Source organism: Budorcas taxicolor, chromosome 23, assembly GCF_023091745.1.
Source record: "Budorcas taxicolor isolate Tak-1 chromosome 23, Takin1.1, whole genome shotgun sequence".
Lineage (NCBI taxonomy): Eukaryota > Metazoa > Chordata > Mammalia > Artiodactyla > Bovidae > Budorcas > Budorcas taxicolor.
The window spans coordinates 36,201,994-36,226,101 of NC_068932.1; the positions used below are offsets into that span (position 1 = coordinate 36,201,994).

The 24,108-nt window shown below is 40.7% G+C and overlaps 1 protein-coding gene across 1 annotated transcript in view; it reads left to right on the top strand.

Annotated features, from left to right (window-relative positions):
- PNLIPRP3 (pancreatic lipase related protein 3) overlaps window positions 1–24,108 on the top strand; it is a 40,485-nt gene that overhangs the window by 365 nt on the left and 16,012 nt on the right. Inside the window, exons 2-5 of the mRNA XM_052661129.1 lie at window positions 11,823–11,983; window positions 16,996–17,115; window positions 17,764–17,895; window positions 19,719–19,827. Of these exons, the coding sequence (XP_052517089.1) occupies window positions 11,823–11,983; window positions 16,996–17,115; window positions 17,764–17,895; window positions 19,719–19,827 (522 nt within the window). The remainder of the gene's footprint in view (window positions 1–11,822; window positions 11,984–16,995; window positions 17,116–17,763; window positions 17,896–19,718; window positions 19,828–24,108) is intronic.

Sequence of the window (24,108 nt, forward strand, 5' to 3'; positions counted from 1 at the left end):
AGATGAGTATGTAGCATACATATTTCCATTTTCAGTACCTGATTCACAGTAGATGCTCAATAAATGTTTGAATGAATGAATGAATGATTAATGCTGATTGGAAACTCCACAATGATTTTTTCCCTTTGTGTCATGATCTTACACATTAGCTCAATATTAATTGACTTCTGAACTTTATATTGTAGACTCCTTATGTATTAACATTACCTATGTAGTAGTTATTGGTTTCTTTTGTTCTTACCACCCTGCTTCAACATTGTATGTGTAAGCACAATAAAAGTTAGTTGATGCATTTTAGCCAAAATAGAATCAAAGGATTTCAGTGTGTTTTAGTCCCTGCTCTCCAGCTCTCCTTATGGAATAAAAAATAAAGGGATGGAACCCTTGTTAGTTTTAGTAAATGCCAGGAACTGTGCTCTATTTTCCATGATTTTCCTACCCCAGGACAGTTCCAGTTGAATGCTGAAAGCAGATTAATGAGTTCCAGAGCAGAATTAAGAAGTGAGTCAAGTATGCCCTGGTCCATTTTCTTGTATTGTCACATCTCTTCTCAGTGGTATATCCTCCGTCTAGAGTTCAGAGGCCTTCTTGCTATCTTTACTCCCAGCCCATCCCTCAAAATCCTCTCTGAACAAGGATCCGAATACATTTTTCTTTTAAATCAACAAATACAGTTGCCTACTATGTGCCAAGTACTGTGTTAAGCTCTGGAGACCCAGTTGTGATTGGTAAGTTCCCTATCCATCAGAAATATATGTTTTTCAAATATTTGCTTTTCGATAGAGAGTGACTTCTGTTTAGAAGCTCACTGAATTAAGCACAATGTATAAAATGGAAGTACCAGAAGACTGAATACAAATAGACTCTATTAAAAATTGAATAGATGTGATATAGTTTACAAAACAAATGTGATATGGACTCAGTTTTTAAATTATGGCAGCTAAGATGTGTATGTATACTAGAAATATATATAACATAAATTTTATATAACTATTTTTAAAAAAGCATCTTATCTGGCAGCTAACTGTCTCCTCAGTCCCCTCCTTACCCAGTTTAAATGCTATCAGTCATGCTCATTCCTTGGTGTGCACACTGGACTTCTCTGCTGCTCTTGATTCACTTGGTTCAACCATGACCCTGATTAAATCTGACACTTTGCAATGTTGTGACTGCACTTGTACAGCTGAATGTGCCTGGAGAAAAACACATACCATGCTGACTGTCTCACTGTGAAATCATGGTTATTAAACTAAAGTGGAGCATGAATCTGCCAAGCCATCATATTCGGCTTCCCTGGTTGTTTCATTTTCCCAGGCTCCTGGGTTACTTCATTCTTCTCCTTTCTTCTCCCCTCTACTCAAACCTCCAGTGCCTTCCTGCCCACTAATACTCTTGGCCGATAGGCTTGTTTCCTATTTCAAAAAGAAAATAGAAATAAAAAGAAGAGTCCCTCCATAATTTTCCAGTACCACATTCAACCCAGTTACCTGCATGTATTTCTATAGTAAAATCTATGTATTCACATTAAGTGGAATAAAGAATATATATATATATATATATATATATGTGGCTTTAGACCCATTTTTTTTTCTGCCAAATGAGTTTGCTGAAAACTAAAAACAAAGGAAAAAATAAAAACCCCACTTTTTTCCTCAAAGACTTTTAGATTTTGAACTTGCAGACTAAGGTGTCGTGGACCTGCCTCTCCCCACACCCCCACCCTGGTTCTGCAGTTCCGTTCAGGGCAGCCCCCTCGTAATTCTTCATCACACCAGGTGTGCTTGTACTGCTTCCCTCTGCCTGGAATGCCTCCCAGGAAATCCACAAAGTTTGCTGTTCACCCCCTCCAGGTATGGATTCAAGTGCCACTTTTCTTAGCTAGGTCTTCCCTGGCCACTCTATTCCAATTGTAACCCCTCCTGACATAAACACACATGCACCTTCACCCCTGTCATGTTTTGTGTTTGTCCCAGCACTTGCCACATTTAAACATATACCATATTTTATTTATTCTTATTCATTGCCTGTCTTCTACCCCAACCCCCACCCCCAACTAGATTATATACTCCATGGGTGCCTGAACTACTTTTTCCATTGCTGAGTCCTTAGTGCTGAGAACCACCCCTGGCACATAATAGGCACTCAGATAAATACTTCTTGAATAAATTAACGAGCCTATTTTCCAGCTTTTTTATGTCATTGAAAAAAGCTCTACACGATACCATAAAGAAAAGACTCATTTAGAAATTGAAAATTAGGGAATCTGGTCTCATCTCTTCATGGCAAATAGATGCAGAAACAATGAAAACAGTGACAGACTTTATTTTCTTGGGCTCCAAAATCACTGCAGATGGTGACTGCAGCCATGAAATTAAAAGACGCTTGCTCCTTGGAATGAAAGCTATGACCAACCTAGACAGCATATTAAAAAGCATATAGATTGCTTTGCTGACAAATGTCCATCTAGTCAAAGTTATGGTTTTTCCAGTAGTCATGTATGGATGTGAGAGTTGGACCATAAAGAAAGCTGAACTACGGTGGTGGAAAAGACTCGTGAGAGTCCCTTGGACTGCAAGGAGACCAAACCAGCCAATCCTAAACGAAATCAGTTCTGAATATTCATTGGAAGGACTGATGCTGAAGCTGAAATTCCAATACTTTGGCCACCTCATGCGCAGACCTGACTCATTGGAAAAGACCCTGATGCTAGGGAAGATTGAAGGCAGGAGGAGAAGAGGCTGACAGAGGATGAGATGGTTGGATGGCATCACCGATTCCATGGACATGAGTTTGAGCAAGCTCCAGGAGTTGGTGATGGACAGGGAAGCCTGGCGTAGTGCAGTGCATGGGGTCACAAAGAGTCGGGTCCTAATGAGCAACGGAACTGACTGAACTGAGGCGGCTCAGCAGGTAAAGAATCTGCCTATAATGCAGGAGACAAAGGAGACGGGAGTTCCATCCCTTGGGTGGGGAAGATCCCCTGGAGGAGGAAATGGCAACCCACTCCAGTATTCTTACCTCAGAAATCCCGTGGACAGAAGAGCCTGGTGGACTACAGTCCATGGGGTTGCAAAGAGTCAGACATGACTTAGCAACTGAGTGTGCATGCCAATTTATGATTTCTTAACCAGTTAAAGCTAGTTTCATATAATGTGCTATATTTCAGGTGCTCCTTAAAAGAACTTTTAGGTCAAAGAGGAAAGAAAACATTTCAATTGAAAAATATAGCAAAATATGACTCGAGAATAGAAGAAACTATAAAAGAACAATTAACTTTGAAATAAAAATTTAATAAAAATAGAGGTTAATGCATTAGAAAAACAGGAAGAAAACAATATAATTGATAAATTTATGTGGTGGTTGCTTCATAAAAGTGAGAAAAAAATAGGAAGCCATGGCATAGGAAGCATGGCAGTTTTAAATAAACAAAGGGAAATAACCATGATGTGAAAGACATTTAAATGATTACATTTGTATAAATTTATGCTAAGAGAACTGAAACTCTATATTTTATATCAAAGTAAATCCCAGATAAATGAACATTTAAAAGTAAAAGAGTGAAACAAAAAAATTGTGAAAACAGTGAAATCATTAATGATCTTAGAGTGAGGATGGTTTTTCTAAACAAGAAAAAACTCCAAAGCCATAAAGGAAAAGATTGATTATGTGGTTGAATAAAATGCAAACTTCTATATGACAAAAAGTAAAATCTATTAAACAAAAATATATAACAACTAGAATGTCTTTGCTAAATATCTGAGAAAGGGTGTAAATATTTTTAACTGTTCAAAGAGTTTTTAAACATAAATAAGGAAAAATAACCTTTTAGAAAAATGTGCATAGAACATGAAAATCTCACCCGTTAGACAATCTGCAAATGCCAGAAATACACAAAAAAGATGTTCAAGCATATAGGTAGTTAAAGAAATGCAAACTAAAATGGCAAAAGTTGGTGCATATGGCAATTTAAATGTGCACACCCTTCCGCGGTAGATTTTAGTTCCCCCTTATTTATTCTTCCCCCGCCCCGAAGGGTTCCACAGAGCCACCTTTGTCCACAGGACATCGAACGGCAGAGAATAGTGCCAAATCTGAAGACCTGCTGGAAATCTGCCTGGTTCGGCTGTTAAATCCATTTCCTCACCCCAAGAGTGCCGAACAGGGTCTGTTCCTCAAGCTTCGATGCTGTAAAAAAGGAGACTGATAGCTCAGAGCCACATCCAACCTAAAACCATTGCAGCCAGAATACAACATGAACAAGAAATGAACTTAATTTTTATAAGTCAATGAGATTTGGAAATCATTTGTCACCACAGTGTAACCTAGAAAAAGCTAATTGGCGACATACTTCCCAGTTCTGTTTAGTGATAGATTGACCTGCATTATGGTTCATTTTTGCTCATGAAACATTGAACAAGGTGATCACCTTTTCTAAGTCTTCCTTTCATCACACATGGCACATAGGGCTTAATCTGTTTTTGCTGTTTTAATTATTATTAATATAAGAGAGAAACCAATGTGGACATAATTTGGTGGAAAAGTACTCTTCTTTTTACTTTTGTGACTTTTTTCTTATTACAAAGGTAATTTGTATTCATTATTGAAAATTTGAGATCATAACTGAATAATATGTTGGGAAAAAACAAAAACCATGCTAACACCATTGTTAATATTTTGGTGGAGTTCCTTTGAATTTTATCTTTTCCCTCATACATTTTAAATGAAACTATATTCCAAGTAGTTCACTTATGTGTCTTTTCCCACCAACATTATATCATTCTCACTTTCTTTAAAAAGTTTCATTTCAAATTCTTTGTAAACATTTAAATGGCTAGATAATTCTATAATTTTAGAACTATATCCTTTGTTATTTAGGCTATTTAAATTACTGGCCCAATTTCAAGTTATTAATTTTATACCAAATGTATATTTTCAATAGCTATTAGTCTTTCCATTTTTCTCCTAAATAGTTTTAATAGCTTATGATGTTGGTAAGTTATTGTGTGTTAGTCGCTGTCATATCTGACTCTTTGTGACCCCATGGACTGTAGCCCGCCAGGCTCCTCTGTCCATGAAATTCTCCAGGCGAGAATACTGGAGTGGTTGCCAGTTAAATCACATATAATTTCTTAACCACATCTAATTTCTTCAACTTTTATGCGCTTTCTGTTGCCCTATGGGAAAAGGGCGTGATGACCAGTACCCCGGTAAGTTACAAACATAGAAAACAAGGAATATTTACAATCTTCATTTTTAAACCCAAACTCTCTTTCCTTTACTGAATAACGTAGTTGAGAACTTAGAGTGTTGCAGTGGTAGACACGTGTGGGGGCGTGGGGCATGGAATGCAAAAACTAAGGCAGCTGGACTTTCTAGGAATAGATGGTTGTATTAGAAAGCTATTATCCAATATGAAATCATTGGTTCAAATTGGAACGGAATGTATACGTGCTTTAAGAGGAAAAACAGAATGGATTCCAGGCAGGAGAAATATTGATTGAGACACAGCACTGTTCTAGGGATATATTGAAGAAGGCACATGTTCACACTTCTGACAAGAGGAAATAAAGTCAGCCAGAGAATCCTGGAAAACAGAAATGGCACACAAAAGGCATAATCTGAATGTGGAGCCAGATAAAGTGACACTGACCTGGAGTAATTCGTGTATTGTGAGAAGTAAGAGTTCATTTGAATATTCTCCTTTGAAGGGAATGAGTGTGTGAAGAGTGGAAGTGCAGAGAAGGAAATAGCATGCTAGCTGGCTCTGAAGGGAGGAAATATTTATCTAGTCATAGTAATATAAATTTGGTTTATTGATTTTCAATTTTTGAGAGTCAGTGTACAGATAAGGCAGGGGTGATTTAATTATCATCATAGAACAAGGACTGAATATTATCAGTCTTGACAGTAATGAATGTAAAATTGCAGCGGACAGATATCAGAGATGGAAGAGAGGCAGCGATGCCGAGGCAGTATCTCTTCAAACTTCGTCTTGCAAAGGTATGGAGTCAAGTTATAAGGCATGTGAGGTCTGGATCAAGACCTAGAAGATGACTATCTAAGCTTACCGTGGAAGTTAAGAAATGGGCTGAAAACAGTGTTAGGGACTATATTGGAGGAGGAGTGGAGACAAAGTGGAGAGCAGGCTACTGAGCTGTTGTTCCTCAGCTGCCAGTCACCCTTGCTTTGCCAGCACTGAGAAATGGCAAACACGGTCCACTGCTTCAGTCCCTTCCAGAGAGGCACTGTCAACAGGGACTCTCCGTTCAGTTCAGTTCAGTAGCTCAGTCGTGTCCAACTCTCCGCGACCCGATGAATCACAGCACTCCAGGCCTCCCTGTCCATCACCAACTCCCGGAGTTCACTCAAACTCATGTCCATCGAGTCAGTGATGCCATCCAGCCATCTCATCCTCTGTCGTTCTCTTCTCCTCCTGCCCCCAATCCCTCCCAGCATCAGGGTCTTTTCCAACCACTCAACTCTTCGCATGAGGTGGCCAAAGTATTGGAGTTTCAGTTTCAGCATCAGTCCTTCCAATGAACACCCAGGACTTATCTCCTTTAGAATGGACTGGTTGGATCTCCTTGAAGTCCAAGGGACTCTCAAGAGTTTTCTCCAACATCACAGTTCAAAAGCATTGATTCTTCGGCGCTCAGCTTTCTTCACAGTCCAACTCTCACATCCATACATGACTACTGGAAAAACCATAGCCTTGACTAGATGGACCTTTGTTGGCAAAGTATTATCTCTGCTTTTCAATATGCTATCTAGGTTGGTCATAATTTCCTTCCAAGGAGTAAGCATCTTTTAATTTCATGGCTGCAATCACCATCTCCAGTGATTTTGGAGCCCAGAAAAACAAAGTCTGACACTGTTTCCACTGTTTCTCCATCTATCTGCCATGAAGCGATGGGACCAGATGCCATGATCTTCGTTTTCCGAATGTTGAGCTTTAAGCCAACTTTTTCACTCTCCTCTTTCACTTTCATCAAGAGGCTTTTTAGTTCCTCTTCACTTTCTGCCATAAAGGTGGTGTCATCTGCATATCTGAGGTTATTGATATTTCTCCTGGCAATCTTGATTCCAGCTTGTGCTTCTTCTAGCCTGGTGTTTCTCATGATGTACTCTGCATATAAGTTAGATAAGCAGGGTGACAGTATACAGCCTTGACGCACTCCTTTTCCTATTTGGAACCAGTCTGTTGTTCCATGTCCAGTTCTAACTGTTGCTTCCTAACCTGCATATAGGTTTCTCAAGAGACAGGTCAGGTGGTCTGGTATTCCCATCTCTCTCAGAATTTTCCACAGTTTATTGTGATCCACATAGTCAAAGGCTTTGGTGCAGTCAATAAAGCAGGAGTAGATGTTTTTCTGGAACTCTCTTGCTTTTTTCATGATCCAGCAGATGTTGGCAATTTGATCTCTGGTTCCTCTGCCTTTTCTAAAACCAGCTTGAACATCTGGAAGTTCACGGTTCACATACTACTGAAAGGGGAACTCCCTGGGTCGGTAGGTGCCCAATATGCTACTGGAGATCAGTGGAGAAATAACTCCAGAAATAATGAAGGGATGGAGCCAAAGCAAAAACAATACACAGTTGTGGATGTGACTAGTGATAGAAGCAAGGTCCGATGCTGTGAAGAGCAGTATTGTATAGGAACCTGGAATGTCAGCTCCATGAATCAAGGCAAATTGGAAGTGGTCAAACAGGAAATGGCAAGAGTGAATGTCGACATTTCTAGGAATCAACGAACTAAAATGGACTGGAATGGGTGAATTTAACTCAGATGACCATTATATCTACTACTGTGGGCAGGAATCCCTTAGAAGAAATGGAGTAGCCATGATGGTCAACAAAAGAGTCCGAAATAGGGACTCTAGGGTGACTCTAAGTCTCCAGGAGACAGGGGGCTCCTTCCTGTTTGCTCCCCGTTCCGGTCTGTCTGCCCAGCATCAGCTTTTCACTCCACACAAACAACCATCCATGAGTAGCAGTAGTTTGAAGACTTTCCTTGTGGCTCAGCTGGTAAAGAATCCACCTGCAATGCAGGAGACCTGGGTTCGATCCCAGGGTTGGGGAGATCCCCTGGAGAAGGCAAAGGGCTACCCACTCCAGTATTTTGGCCTGGAGAATCCCATGGACTGTACAGTTCATGGGTCACAAAGAGTTGGACACGGCTCTCGGACATTCACTCTGCACAAGCAACCATCCAGGAGCAGGGCAGTAGTTTACATTTTCCTAATACTCCCAGAGCCAGATACAGGCTGCCTGCTCAAAGACGCCAGCCTCAGCCAGCTAGCACCCCCGCCTCAGAGGCCTGAATACTAGTGCCAACCCCGCCACCTCTTCTGTTTCTCTTACCAGCCCTTCTGCTAGGAGTCACTCCCTGTAGTTCCTCCTTTCCTCTTCAGGCCTCCGAAACCTGATTAGTAACAATGTATTGTGTTAAACTCTTGCAGTTAAAGTAACTAGAGTGGTTTCTGCTTCTTGCCCTGGATCATCCAGGAAATAGGTAGATTAATTAAATCCTCATTTAGAGCATGTGTGATTGATGTTGATAAATCAAAACCCAGTAGTGTAAGCACATTATTTAGAGATATGGAGGTAAGCATAAGAACTGCAGACATGTTTAAGTTGTTGCCTCTGGGGAGAGGGTTGGGTGTATGCGTGGGCAGGTGAAAGATCAGCACATATTTTTAGTGTACACACACTTCTTCAAATAAAAATATGTTTTAATTTCCTCTCATCTATATTTATATTTAACATATAAATATATATATAAATATATAAATATAAATAAATTAATAAACATACAATAAACAAATATATTTAATAATATATAATAAAATATATTAATAAATATATCTCATCTATATTTACTATGGAATCTTATTCTTAGGGAATGAAGCAAAGCAAAATTTCCTAAAACTATGAAGTTAAAAAATAGTGGACTTGAAAATCGAGACTTATTTAGTATATTTTAGGTGAAGTCACTCAGTCGTGTCTGACTCTTTGCGACCCCGTGGACTGTAACCTACTAGGCTTCTCTGTCCATGGGATTCTCCAGGCAAGAATACTGGAGTGGATTGCCATTTCCTTCTCCAGAGGATCTTCCCAACCCAGGGATCGAACCTGGGTCTCCCGCATTGGAGGCAGACGCTTTAACCTCTGATGGTAAGGGATAAAAGAAAATCCTCAAATTCAAGTTGTCAAATAGCTCTAACCAATATTAATAAATAATCATAAACTGAATAAATTATCAATTTTGTGAATTGAATAACAGTAATTGAATAAATCATAATTATGAATTAAGATAATAATTGAATAAGTTAAACTATCCCTCTGAAAAACAGTATGAAATAAAGTTTTTAAAGCATTTATTTATACAAAACAAAAAAAACAGTTGACCCATTTATCCCAGGCCCACAGCCCTCTGCCTCTGGCAACCCCCAGTCTGTTCTCTGTATCTATGAGCTTGATATATCATCATTATCTGATTTGTTTCATTTAGCACAATACCCTTGAGGTCCATTCATGTTGTTGCAAATTCCAAGATTTCGATTTTTAATGGCTGAATAATGTTCAAATGTATAAATGTATATTCTACAATTTCTGTTCATCAGCTGATGGAAACTTAGATGGCTTCTCTCCTGTTGCTGTTATAAATAATACTAAAATGAACATGGGTGTGCATGTGTCTTCTGAGATTCATGTTCTTATTTTCTTCAGATAAATACCAAGAAGTGGACTTGCTGGATCATATGGTAGTTTTATTTATTTATTTATTTGAGGAGTCTCCATACTACTTTCCATAATGGCTGTGGTGGTGATTTAGTCGCTTTGTTGTGTCTGACTCTTGTGACCCTATGGACTGTAGCCCACCAGACTCCTCTGTCCATGAGATTTCCCAGGCAAGAATATTGGAGTGGGTTACCATTTCCTTCTCCAGGGGATCTTCCCAACCCAGGGATCAAACCTGTGTCTCCTGAATTGCAGGCAGATTCTTTACCGCTGAGCCACCAGGGAAACCTGGTGAATGTATATATGTAGTATAATGGCTATACTCATTTATATTCCCGCCAACAGTGCGTGAAGGTTGCCTTTTCTCCACATGATGCCAACACTGGTGTTTTTTTTTTTTTTATAACAGCCATTCTAACAATCTGAAGTGATATTTCATTGAGGTTTTGATTTGTATTTCCCTGATGATTAAGCTGTGGGCCTGCCATATATGGCCTTTATTGTGTTGAGGTATGGGCTTTCCAGGTGACACCAGTGGTAAAGAACCCACCTGCCAAAGCAGGAGATGTAAGAGACGCAGGACATGTATGATCTTTTTCATGTAGTATTGAATTCTGTTTGCTAAAATTTTGTTGAGAATTTTTGCATTGATGTCAATCAGAAATAATAGCCCCCAAGTTTCTTTTCTTGTGGCATTCTTGTCTGATTTTGGTATTCAGGGTATTACTGGCCTTGTAAAATGGATTGGAAGAGTTCTCTTCTCTGCTATTTTTTGGATGAGTTTGAGAAGGACTGGTGTTACTTCTTCTTGGAATGTGTGATAGAATTCACCAGTGGAGTCCTCTTGTCCTTTTGTTTCCTGGGAACTTTTTGACCACTAATTCAATCTCCTTAGTAACTGATCTGTTCAGATATTCTACTTTATCATGATTCAGTCTTTGTAGGTTGTGCGTTCCTAGAAATGTATCCATTTCTTCTAGGTTGTCCAATTTGTTAGCATATAATTGTTCATAGTAGTTTCTTATGATCCTCTGTATTTCAACAGTGTCAGTACTGGGTTCTCTTTCAGTTCTGATTTATGTTTTTGAGTCCTCTCTTTCTTGGTGAGTCTAGCTGAAGGCTGGTCAATTTTATCTTTTCAAAGAACCAGCTTTTAGTTTTTGTGTTCATCTATAAATGAAAGTATAAGGTCATAGTGAAAAATGAATTAGAGTCAATGAATGAAAGAAATGATCAAGACCTAGTTTCCCCCAAACCTCTCATTTTAAAGATGAATAAAGTGAGCTCCAGAAAGAAGAAACAGTTAAAACTGAATTAAACTATGCTCTCACTTATACTCTCTACAGGGATTCCTAAGTGGTGCTAGTGGTAAGTAATCCACCTGCCAATGCAGATAAGAGCCACAGGTTTGATTCCTGGGTGGGGAAGATCGCCTGGAGGAGGGCATGGCATCCCACTCCAGTATTCTTGCCTGGAGAATCCCATGGACAGAGGAGCCTGACTAACTACAGTCTATATAGTCTCAAACAGTCAGACACAACTGAAGCAACTTAGCACGTAGGCATATACTCTGAAACATTTTTCAGACTCCTGCTGTGTGCCAGGCATGGTACTAGGCTCTGGAGACACAAAGATACCTTTCATCAGGAGTTATAAGTCTTATAAGAATAAGAAGACCCTCAGGGAAGACTCAGTATCCAATCTTGCGCCTCTGGCCCCTTTTAATGAGGACTATCCTGTGCAATAGTTCATTTAGTCTTCATAACCAGGCTGTAAGGTAAGTGGAATTATCTCCCTTTTACAAAGAAGGAAACTGAGACTCAAAAAAAGGTAAAATAATTATCCAAAGTCAGGGATGTATCATGTCAAATCTGCACTCTGATCTGCGGTACTGAAGTCCACATGGTTATGGCTGTGATATGGAGAAGGGGTAGGAGAGGAAGGGGAACGGAGAGCATTTTTTTGAAAAGACTCTCCCTGAGTCACACTTGTTTAAAGATTAATTTCAATAAACCCTCTTAGTGTGAAACACAGCCATTCTCTGGGCCTGGTTCCTGTAATACTAACACTCTATCTTTTAGCTGCAGGGGAAGAAGTTTGCTATGAAAGGGTGGGATGCTTTAAAGATGGTCTGCCATGGACTGGGACCTTCTCAAGACAGTTTGCAGGGTTACCATGGTCTCCAGAAAAGATAAACACTCGCTTTCTGCTCTACACTAGACAGAATCCCAAAGTCCATCAGGTAAGTTAACTCGCTGCCTTCACACACATTATTCTAAAATAGAAGATGCCTCTGCAAGTACAGAAGCCATAGATAACCTATTCTGATAGAAACTGTTGAGTTAAAGGAAAACATTTCTTTTTAGTGTTGTGAGCCAGATATTTCTCTCATTATTTGCCCTGGTATTTAAAAACAAAGATTGCTCTGATTACATGTTTCATATGGGATAAATTTGATATTTCATCCAAAGTATTAATTGAGAGCCTTCCACATTGTAAGACTGAAGAAGCAGCAATACCTATTATGTACTAAATTGAATAAACAAGACAGTGTCTTAAGTTTATTATACTAGTAGAAATGAGATATATAACCAAATAGCTTTATTGCTGCATGATTTTGGTCTGTGATGTAAGATAACACATGAAAGACTTTGGGAACAGAGAGAGGAAGAGATTACCTTCCCCTTGGGAGTGGGGAAGGGAGCCAGGAAAGACTTTGAGGAGGGTTTGAGTTGTGTCCTGAAGGAAGGGCAGGGTTTTCAAAAGCAAAGACAGGGAAATGGTGTGAACACACACACACAGAGGAGAAAGACAATAGGGGATGTTTGATAAATGATACCACTGTTGGATTAGACAAAGCAGAGGGGAAGTCTTCAAATGCAGAGTTAGAAACACAGTTTTAGAAACAATTTGTATAATTCCTTCCTGGGGAGATGGGCTATTACCCTGGGAGCCATGAGTTCCCATTGTGAGTTTTTAGGAGGCTTTAGGACATTTATTCCAGGTGCAGTGTACTTTCTGGCCTGGAGCTGGGAGAGCAGGGGTTGGGGGTGGGGAGCGGGAGGCATTGCCAGAGCGTTTAGCCCTGTGCTGTCTAGTCACTAGCCACATGCGGCTCCTGAAATAAAGTTAAAAATTCAGTTCTTCAGCTGCGCCAACCACATTTCAAGTGCTCAAGAGCCACACATGACCAGTGGCTACTGTGTTGGATGGCACAAATATAGGACATTTCCATCATCACTGAGAGTTCTAATTGACGGCACTGAATAAAAGCTATAGTGCAATTTGGATCAGACACAGAACTAACCTGAGCCAGAGTAATGAGAGTGAGTACGTTAACAGAAAAATGACATGCTAAACATCGTCAGCTGTCCTGAGATTTCACATATGCATGATAGGAAGAAAAATGACCCTCTTGTCTGAAAAATTTAGGGCAAAACAAAAAGTTAAATTTTTGACAAGTGAAGTTGGTATAGACTATTGGAGATGTTAGCTGTACAACTTGGCAGGCGGTCTGGAGCTACAGAAATACATTCAAAATCTTTTACCCAGAGGTGAACATTGAAACTCAGCATGCATGAGATCTCAGGGGAGAGAACAAAGTATGATACAAGACCCAGGTGGAGCATCTATATGACGGGCAGGTGGGAAAGGGGCCAGGGAAGGAGCAAAAATCATCTCCAGTTTTTACCTGCATCTATAACCTTGAGGCTTGCTTTCCACCAGACCCGTCACATGCAGGGCAGGTCTCACCGGCCAAGACACCCTCCTTGTAGGCCTTCACACCCTGCAAGCATAGCTATCTACTTACCAGACTCACACATACATATGTACACATAGCTCTTTACTGAAATATACCATCTGCTGTATAGATTACGGCTCTAGGGAGAACAAAGAAGAAAAGAGAAGACCTTACTTTGAGTACAGAGAAACTTATAAAGAAAATGTCTTCAAAAGTTTGATTTATATAACTGTCAAAAAGCAAAAAGCATTACCCAGCTGTAGAAAGGAAATGAAATTCTAATAGATCATACAATATCTTGCAAACGTTTTGCTAAACTGAATATGCCAGACACAAAAGGACAAATATTATATGATTCCAGTTATATAACATACCAAGAATAGTCAAATTCACAGAGATGGAAAGTAGAATAATATCAACAGTTACTGGGGTCGGGGGAGGGGGTGATGGGAGTTATTGTCTAATGAGTACAGAGTTTAGTTTCAGTCTGAGATGATGAAAAAGTTCTGTAAAGGTGGTGTTGCTTGCACAACAATGTGAATGATAGTGCAAGTGAATTTTACTCTTAATGATGGATGAAACAGTGATTTTGTTATGTGTATGTTACCACATTTTTTAAAAACGTAATACAAATGTTTTGGGGCACCTCTATCCATTTAGGACTTTCAGGGTGAATTTCTCTGCTCAGGACCGAGTGTATCCCCTGATGTTGACCCTCAGCCCTCATAGGACTTGCTGATGCTTTATGCTTCTGGACAGAGACACGCACTAGAACTTTGTAGAGCACAGGCAGTAAGACAGAAGGTGACGAAGACCAGTCTTCAGGCAAGGCTGAGCCCAAAGGGCAGTGAAGAGAACATCAGAAAACCGAATACTTTCCCAAGAAAGGGGCCATAAAAACAGTGCTTCCCACATCTTTCCCACTCCCTCGCATTTGGAAAGAATCATGTGTGACAACACAGATCTGTACCCGAATGTTGCAACAGAACCCTGAGGGTTTGCTGTTAATGTGGCTTTTAATAACAGCCAGGTTGGAGACTGAGTCACGGTGTGGAACCTAAAAGCAAGGATCATCACAGGTTTGACCCATGTGCTATACCGTTTAAATTTGATTACCTTTGTTTATGAGGAAGAGGGAAATCATGCAGTAGCTTAGCAATTGAGGCTTAGCAATTGGGGAGTTACCAAATAAGGAATTAGTACTCAAGGCTTAGCAATTGGTGAATTGTCAAGGATCAATTTGTTGATGTAAATGGTCTTCTGAGGCGTAGGTCTCAGCTACTTTCCTGGAAGAATAAAACCAACTTCTTTTTCCCATGAATCTGTGACTTCTTTTTCTTTCTTTTTTTATTTTTTAAATTATGAAAGCATAGTATCCATGACTACTTAACCTTAAGTGACTCATTGCCATTGGCAGTTGTGATGCATAGTTGCGTAATTACAGTGGTTCCTGTGCCTGCAGCTTTTGTCAAGGCTAGAACATGCCTAAACGGTGACTATTTTTGCCTCACTTATAGGATGGGTCGATTCCATGTCGGTTAGGCTCCATGACTGCTCACAGATAAGAATGTTTAAGAGAAAACACCCCAGCACCCAGCTAAACATCAATACTCTACTCTCATCTCTAGATAACCTGTTCTGTCCTGACATCCTTTTTAGTTTCTGTCCTTGTGGCATCCAAGTTGTCTTCTTTTGATTCCATGATGCTGTTTGGGAGTTTCCCATTTTCTAAGTTAGTGCGTCATTTTAGAGTGGTGTGCTAGATTGAATGCACAGTGAACAAAGTTTTTTTGTTGCCTTTTCCTACATTAATAAATCCTTAATGGCTTTTCTGACAACAGGAAATGCTTGGATCCCATAATACTTGTCAGATCCCCATTCTGGAGCTTGTTCGAAGTTCCACTTTTTCAAACTATTCTCATGACAGTGGAAAACTATATGCACTTTTTCTACTAAATGACCTTCCCTAAGTAGAGTTTTTTTTTTTGGTGTAGAAACAGGAATACAGTAGGTATTTAAGTGGCTCCAGCCAGAGTTGAAATGGGCATTGAGTTCTTTTAAATACATAGATAAACATCTTTGCACTTGGATTTGATTATTTAGCAGAGAAGTCCTTCCTAAAAAACCCCAATACAATAGATTTTATTATCTACATCACAAATCCTTTAGCTGGTATGCATCCCATCAGGAGAAAGCACTATGATCAGATCACAACTTGAAAGCCCAGTGGTGAAATGCACGGCTTTAGAGAGAGACCGTGTGGGTTTGAATCTTGCTCCAGGATTCATCAGCTGCAGTACTTTCGGACAAGTACAAATTACACCCCTTCCTAACCTATAAAGTTCATACCTACCTCACAGCATTGAGAGGGCCAAATGAGCTATTCTACTGGGTACATACAGGGCTTCCCTGGTGGCTCAGAGGGTAAAAAATCTGCCTGCAATGCAAGAGACCTGGGTTTGATCCCTGGGTCAGGAAGATCCCCTGAAGAAGGGAATGGCTCTCCACTCCAATATTCTTGCCTGGAGGATCCCATGGACAGAGGAGCCTGGTGAGCTTCAGAAGTCCGTGGGGTTGCATAGTGGGAAACAACTGAGTGACTAACACTTTCACTTTTTCACAGAGAACCTATAATCTAGATAGAAGCGAGTTTTATCTGTATCATAATTACTGCCATTTGTAAGCCAGCTTGGGATTCTCTTAATTTGTTTCCTCACAGTCTTGGAGAAACTTTAGTAAGTCGTATGATTAATTGTATATACTGTTAAACACAGGTAGCTAGTAATCAGTCATTCATTTCAGTTTCATGAGTATCTAAATTTGCTGCTTTTCAGTTTAAAAAGATTACCATTGTCAAACTTGCTATTTGCTGATTTGATCTTTCATTTTTTCTCTAGTTAATTGCTTATACTTTTGGCTTCTAATTTTTCTCTAATAACAAAATCACTTAAATTAATGGTATTCTAAAGTCTTCAAGAATATTGTTATAAAAACCATCTAACAAAGTACAAGAAATACAAAACAATATTTAACACCATCACATAAAATATCTTAAATATGCTGTTGTATTTCATGTGACAAGGATCTAACCTCTACTCCTCGTTCATAAAGTGTGGTGGACAGTCTGTCTTGCCACCTTTGGAATATGCATCTAAGCCTCGAATAAGGTAGTTCTCATGAGTTACATTGACAACTGAAAAATACTGTACAAAAGTAAGGCTTACTGACATTGTAATTAAAACTGAGCCAACATTGTCTTACAAACATTACCTTAAAACCAAACATTTTGATTTCTTTTCCTTATGATTAAATTTGTATGTTGCATTCTGTAATGCATTAATAATTCCTTGGTACTTTTGCAATATGTAGCATAACTATTTCTTTGATAAAAATGTATTAAAGATGGTTGTTAAAGTCAAACTTAGAGGAAAATTGAGTGAATTTAGAATAATTCTACTAAATGTTAAATAATTTTCAATTATTTTACCTTAATTTCTTTTCACCTGAAACAGGAAGTCAGTGCAGTTAATTATTTAACTATCCAAGCCTCACACTTCGCAACAGACAAGATCACACGTATCAACATACCTGGATGGAAATCAGATGGCAAATGGCAGCAAGTCATGTGCAATGTATGATGTGAATAATCTCTTCTTTATACTAGTATTAAAGTTTTATATTTAATGTGAATGTACTTTGCAAGGTACTAACATGTATTCGTAGAAATTCTCCATTCAGTTATTCACATTGGCCATATTCCAAGACCGCAGATGAATTACTCATTTCCCATTTATTTTCACTTATGAATTGTACAGATTGTGATAGAAGATTTTTATAATTATTCTTAGTAAATTCTCATCTTTGACAAAAGATTGAATGGTATGATAAATTTCTCATTTAATTTAAGGAAAACATTTCCAAGTTCACTCCAGGAAATTAATTTTCCTCTCTTCTACTCAAGATTAATAGACTGCTAACGTAGTAAGCAATTAATTATTTACAAGCCATATGGTGTGGTAGAGTCAGGCTGTCTGGAATATTATGGTTCTATTGACTAGCTCTGATGGTCATGGGCAAGTTAATTAACCTGTCTGCCTAGATTGGCTTATCTTTAAGTGAATATTAAATAAGTTAATATATGGACAAGTGTTAGGACAGGGCCAAGCACATGGTAGGTCCTCAATACTTGCAGATGTTATTTCTTGTGGTAGAATCAGTTGTTTGGGCACTCTGGTTTCCTTTAATTCTTATTTTTTAATACTTACAATAAATCTTTTTAGGTACTGCTAAAAGTAGAAGATGTGAACTGCATTAATTTAGACTGGATTAACGGTTCACTGCAATATATCCACGCGGTAAACAATCTCCGCGTTGTTGGTGCTGAGGTGGCTTATTTTATTGATGTTCTCGTGGTAAGAACAGTTGATTTCTTTAAAATTACATTGAACCAGCTTTGTATCATAACACTAAGACTTTGGGGGGCAACTCTGTGTACTTTTTTTTTATTAGTTTACACAAGTACCGAACATGTGAAATAATAAGCGTTGGTGTATGGTAGCCAAAAAGGGAAAGTAGGCAAGGGCACCCCACTCCAGTACTCTTGCCTGGAAAATCCCTTGGACGGAGGAGCCTGGTGGGCTGCAGTCCATGGGGTCGCTAGGAGTCGGACACGACTGAGCGACTTCACTTTCACTTTTCACTTTCATGCATTGGAGAAGGAAATGGCAACCCACTCCAGTGTTCTTGCCTGGAGAATCCCAGGGACAGGGGAGCCTGGTGGGCTGCCGTCTCTGGGATCGCACAGAGTTGGACACGACTGAAGCGACTTAGCAGCAGCAGCAGCAGGTTCCTTCTTGGTGAAAGAAGTGCCTGTAGTTCTACAGTTCGCCACTTGGTGGCAGTGTGTCTTCACCGGCTCCTCACCAAATCTATCCCCGCCCCTCCACCGCCCCTCCAGGTCGCTGCCTTGGTCAGCCTGGAGGACCATCTCGGTTCCTTTTCAGCACAATGTAAACCTATCCTGAACGATAGAGAAGAAAGCGTTTCTGCGTTATGAGCGCTATCTGTGCAGAATGTGAAGTGCTTTTCCCCCACAGAAACTGGGTTCTATGGCAGTGAATTAGGTCCCTAGGCCAGTCCAGGTACAACTCTTGAACCTACACATTTTCAAAGAGAATAAAATAGGCTTTGCTATTTATGAGGGCCATACTCTGAGACATTTATAAATCTCCAAATGCTCCAGCATAATAGGAAGTAGTTTCCCACCATGCACTGCCGTGAAGTAAAAAATCTAAAGATTTATGACCCTTTCAGATTCTTAAGATTTCACTCCTTACAGTCAACAAATATGTCACTCCACACTTGCTGTGAGCCGGGCTCCATTCTAGGCACTGGAGGTACACGGTGAGCGAGACAGCGTTTCTGCTCTAACGGAGTGTGGGGACAGGACTGTGGAAAAATACAAGGCAACAGGAAGGGGACTGGCAGGCGCTGCAGCTCACTTTGAGGGTCAGTCAGGAAAGCGGGCCCAACACTGAGCCCAGTTAGGACACAGGCTGGAGAAGAGTCAGGGAGCCAAATACTCACCGCTGCCCTCCCTCTTCTCTCTTCCCGCTCATCAGGGGAGGCTAGACTACAAGGAGGAACTTCGAGTGTGTCTTTGTCCACAGAGGATGGAAACGGATTATCTCCTCCTTAGAGAAAAACCAGGTCTAACTAAGCTTTCGTGAATTTCTTCCCTGATCCTGGAGCCTGAACTGTGGGCTCCTAAAGGCTCAGGAAATGAGCAGGAGGAGATTTTGCTGAACTGAAGGGGAAAGTGTTGGCTGACTTAAATGTTCAGTGAATTGTTTGCTCCTCTGGGCATAAGCTGCCTTTAGCCCGTGTGGGAGTGTGCAGGATGGTTTGGGACTCAGGAAGGATGAACATGGATTGGAAGCCACAGAAGGGTCACTGGGCTGGTCTCCTTCCTGTTCCCAAGAACTGCAAGGCCTTTTAGCACGGGGAGAAAGCTCTGACAGAAGGCATTCCCCCAGCTCACCTGATGCTCTCTCCCTCAGCTGGATAAGGATGTAGGTGGACATGGGGTTGCTTTGTCATTTTACCAGTCTCCCCATCGTGGGTGGGAGAGGGAGAAACATGTCAGCTCCTTTTTCATTTTAAGCCAGTTTCAGCCATTGTACCTGCTTTTTGTTTTTAATGCTTGTTCTGTTTTCCTTTTCAAATATCCTCTCAGAAAAAATTTGGATATTCTGCTTCTAAAGTACACTTGATTGGCCACAGCTTGGGAGCTCATCTGGCTGGGGAAGCTGGGTCAAGAACGCCAGGCCTCGGAAGGATCACTGGTAAGCCTGCCCTGCAGATGGGCCTTGAAGTTGTTCCTATTTGTTTGTGTACAAAGTATCAAATATCTGAACACAAGGAAGTCCCAGAAGCAAATGGAAGACAAGGGAAAACGTGACCCTCCCTAAACTAAAGCATGAAATGCTTCCAAAGGGTGAGTGTGTGAATCCGTTTTCAAGAGTGTTCACCATAGCATTATCTGTGATGACAGAGTGGGCCCTGTGGTCATCCGCCTGTTGGGGACGGCCGACTGAATGAGGACACATGTCATGCTTTGCGATTCCATAATGGCTTCTACACAGACTGAGACGGAAGCTCCATGCTGGTCCTGCTCACCCAGTGTAGCTGGATTGCGGAACTGTTTTGTTTAAGCCCATGCTATTCCAGTTGCTAAAATTTTGACTATTGTCCCTGAGTGTACCTGCTTCAGCAGCACATAGCCTGAAGTTGAATATTGTCCCTGAGTATAATGTTAAGCCTGAAAACAAGTTGCAAAGTAAGTCCTATGAACAAGGTGTTGGGAATGAGATTTAATTGCATCCCTTCCGAGTACTCTTGACTTCCAAATTACCTGAGTCCGTTGACTAGAAATCAAAATATCAGCTCCATTATTGGTAATGGGCTGGGCCCGCCCTTCTCTGTATCCCCCACCAACAGTCAGTCATCAAGCTGCTCGTCTCCTCCATCCTTCAGTCTTCTCCTGCATCTGCTTTGCGCCTCTTCATGGCCCAGTCACTGTCCCAGCTCAGGCCCTCTCCATCTCCTGGGTTTTTGCCATTCATGGCTGGTACCCTGCCTGGTTCTGCCTTCCAATGAAACATACGCAATGTGGGTTCGATTCCTGGTTCAGGAGAATCTTCTGGAGTAGGAAATGGCAACCCACTCCAGTATTCTTCCTGGGAGAATCCCATGGACAGAGGAGCCTGGTGGATTACAGTCCATGAGGTTGCAAAGAGCTGGACACTACTCAGAACAAGCTGGCACTCCAGTCTTACACAGCTATTGCCAGTGTCCTAATCTTTCCAAACACAGGCTGTGCCACTCCACTGCTTGAAACTTTCCATGGTCTAAAGCATCTGAACTTGTTGCATGAATGTTTCATGTTTCATCACATATTTTCATGATTCTGTGCCTTTGCAAGTCCTGTTCCCCCTCACCCTAAACACCCGCTGGTCCTCTTTTGAGAATTTTCTCAGATATTTCTTCCTCAAGACAGAGTTAATTTTCTGCTTCCCACACTCTTTGAAATATGCCTTTATTATATATGAAGATACAACTGTTGTATCACAAAGTCGAACTGATTATTCACGTGCCTGTTATTTCAGTAGACTCTGAAGTACTTAGAAAGACTTCCCAGGCCTGGCACATAGTAGGTACACACTTTGTGTTCATCGAAAGAATACATTGCAGTTCTGGTGTGTACACACACACACACACGTGCTTTAATTTCAGATTTAAATTTAAAACATTTTTTTCAAATTCTAAATTGGGTTTAAAGTATTAATATATTGCCTCTGCAGTCTCTTGGTATAATGGGCTTTTCCTGCTGAAAGTTTCCTCTTTTCCCCAGATCTCTGATTCCAACTCCAACCCTAGCCCACCACCACCATTTCTACATAGAATATTAAAATTTGTATATTTACTCTGAAGTTGTTGTTCTTTATTTGGTCCCTAAGTTGTGTCTGACTGGTTGTGACCCCATGGACTGCAACACACCAGGCTTCCCTGTCCTTCACCATCTCCCAGAGTTTCCTCAGACTTATATCCATCGAGTTGGTGATGCCATCCAACCATCTCATCTTCTGCCACCCCTTTTCCTCCTCCTGCCCTCATAATAATAATATTTCCCAGCATCAGGGTCTTTCCCAATGAGTCGGCTCTGAAGTTATTGTGTAGCAAAAATCTTCTTTGCTAGAGTGTGGAAGAAATGGGCCCAACTTGTACACATGGAATCTCATGGGCCCCAACAGCCTAGGGGGGCATTTCAGCTGTAAATTAAAAGGAAGAACATTGCCATAAATGTGTCAAAAATTCACACTAGGTTGCAATAAGTTTATGGAAATTTTGTTTTCCTGAATTCTTATTTCACAACCCAGATAATTTTTAACTCCAGGGTTTCCTGCCAAGTGAATTATCCTATTGAATAAATAGAAAATAATAAGTTTGTAAAGGCTCTCTAAACATCTGAAGAATCTACATAATTTGGATGTTGCAATCTATATTCCTTCTAAGTGCTTAGACTTTGAATAATCATGTTCCTTGGATAACAAAAGAACCAAGATCTCAAAAAAAAAAAAATTGTTGGCTTTATAATATAAACCAGTTAAAAACAAAATATGGCAGATTTTAGGACATGCATAAGTTTCACTGACTTGATGGACGTGAGTTTGAGTGAACTCCGGGAGATGTTGATAAACAGGGAGGCCTGGCGTGGTGCGATTCATGGGGTTGCAAAGAGTCGGACACGACTGAGCGACTGAACTGAAGTTTCTGTGTCTCTGGTAATTCTCTGTAACTGGTAGGCAGTTATCATAAATGGCTATAGCATGGGGGTTACGCAGTCAAGGTTTTGTTTCCTTTTATGTATAAACAGCGTCAGTGCTTTCCTATCAGAGACGAGGTTATTCTCTATGCTGATACACTCGTGCATCCAAATACATACATACTAACAAACTCAGCTCCCAAAGGCTGCAGCTCTCATCCATGCACTAAGGGTCAGGCCTCCGCAACTCAGGTCAATTAAGAGGCTGAACCTTCTAGTTCTCCCTCCAGTTGATCTTCCTCCTGAGATCTTTAGAACCACAAATCCAAGGTTCTCCCTTCCCTGCCTCTTGAAAATACTAGTTGTATTTTTTAAAAAAAACATATCTGGTTGCCTTGTCCTCATATCAACATCATTTGAGGTGTACCTGCTATATTTGGATCCATCTCCACTGAACTCCCGACATTATCGGAAGATTGTATCTAATTAGCAATTGTACATTAGCATAAACAATTCTCCCTGGAGTTGAAGATTAATCGTGAGACAAATACCTGTGCATCTTTCTTTTAAGCTTGGATATTTTGCACAGATGCCTGTTGGTTTACTTCATTGACCCCTCTGTCTAATTTTATCTTTTCACCTGTGCTCTGAGTCCCTGGCCAGCTTTGGGGACCTCACTGTCATTTGTCTGCTTTCCTCCCATCTTGTAAAGCTCTTTTCCCCAACTCTATTAGAACTGACGTGTCCCGGTTCCTGCTTAGACCACAGCCTCTTCTCACCAATACCCTAGCTTGCCTCACTCAGATTCCAACTCCTCTAAAAGGAAGTGGCCATGTGTCCTTGAGGGCTGTGCTCTCCTCAGCCCATTGCAGTCTGGTTTCTTCCCCAGTCCTGCTAGCAAAACCACTAAGACCACCCAGGGCTTCTTAGTGGGACTCTTGCAGGCCTTTCCCATCTTTACTTTCCTTGGCCCCCCTGCAGAATTTGACTCGCTAACCCCTCCTTGCTGCTGGAACACCCTCTCTTTGTTCTTGTGGTTCCCCATCTTCTTGCATTGGTTGTCCTTGGTTGTCTTTGTTCTTGTCTGACAGCTTCTTTCCAGGCTTCCTGTCAGGTTCCTTTTCTTTCACCTTTCCTTACATATTGGTGTTCTTCAAGGTTCTATCTAGGCCCCCTCTTCTCTCCTCTCCTTGCCTCCTCTCATTCTATCATTTCTTTCTCCATGATTATATGACTCAGAAAAATAAAAACAAAAATGGAATCCTATAACAGTCTATCATGCCGAGGTAATACACACCCCACAGCTGTGGCACATTCATTGCTCACTCCTGCTGCATTTTCCCAGGGGTCAGATACAGCTCAGCTCTGAGTCTCCTCTGCTCTGAGACCCAGTCTCCACTTCAGAGCAAACAGACTTTGCTAAAATACAAATCTGACTGTAAACCTCCCCTTTGGGAAACTTGTAAGAGCTGCCCATCAACAACCAGGTCATGTCCAAACTCATCGTAGCTCAGGTGATTACATCTGGCTCCTGCCTGCAATGGTGTCTTCATCTTGCACAAAATTCTAAACCCTATGCACTGGTGCTGGCCCTTGAAAGCTAACTGCAGTTTCCCAAATGTGGTTAACTCTGGCCTGATGGCCACGTATACTCTCTGTACCCTTCCCAGGATGCTGCCTGCCTTATCTTCACGCTGGCTGACTCTCTTACTCCCTCAGATCCCTGCTTGCATTTCTCATCTCTAGCAGAAGCATGTCCCAGTTTCCCAAGACTGGGTTGCCTGTTTCTTCTCTGTACTTG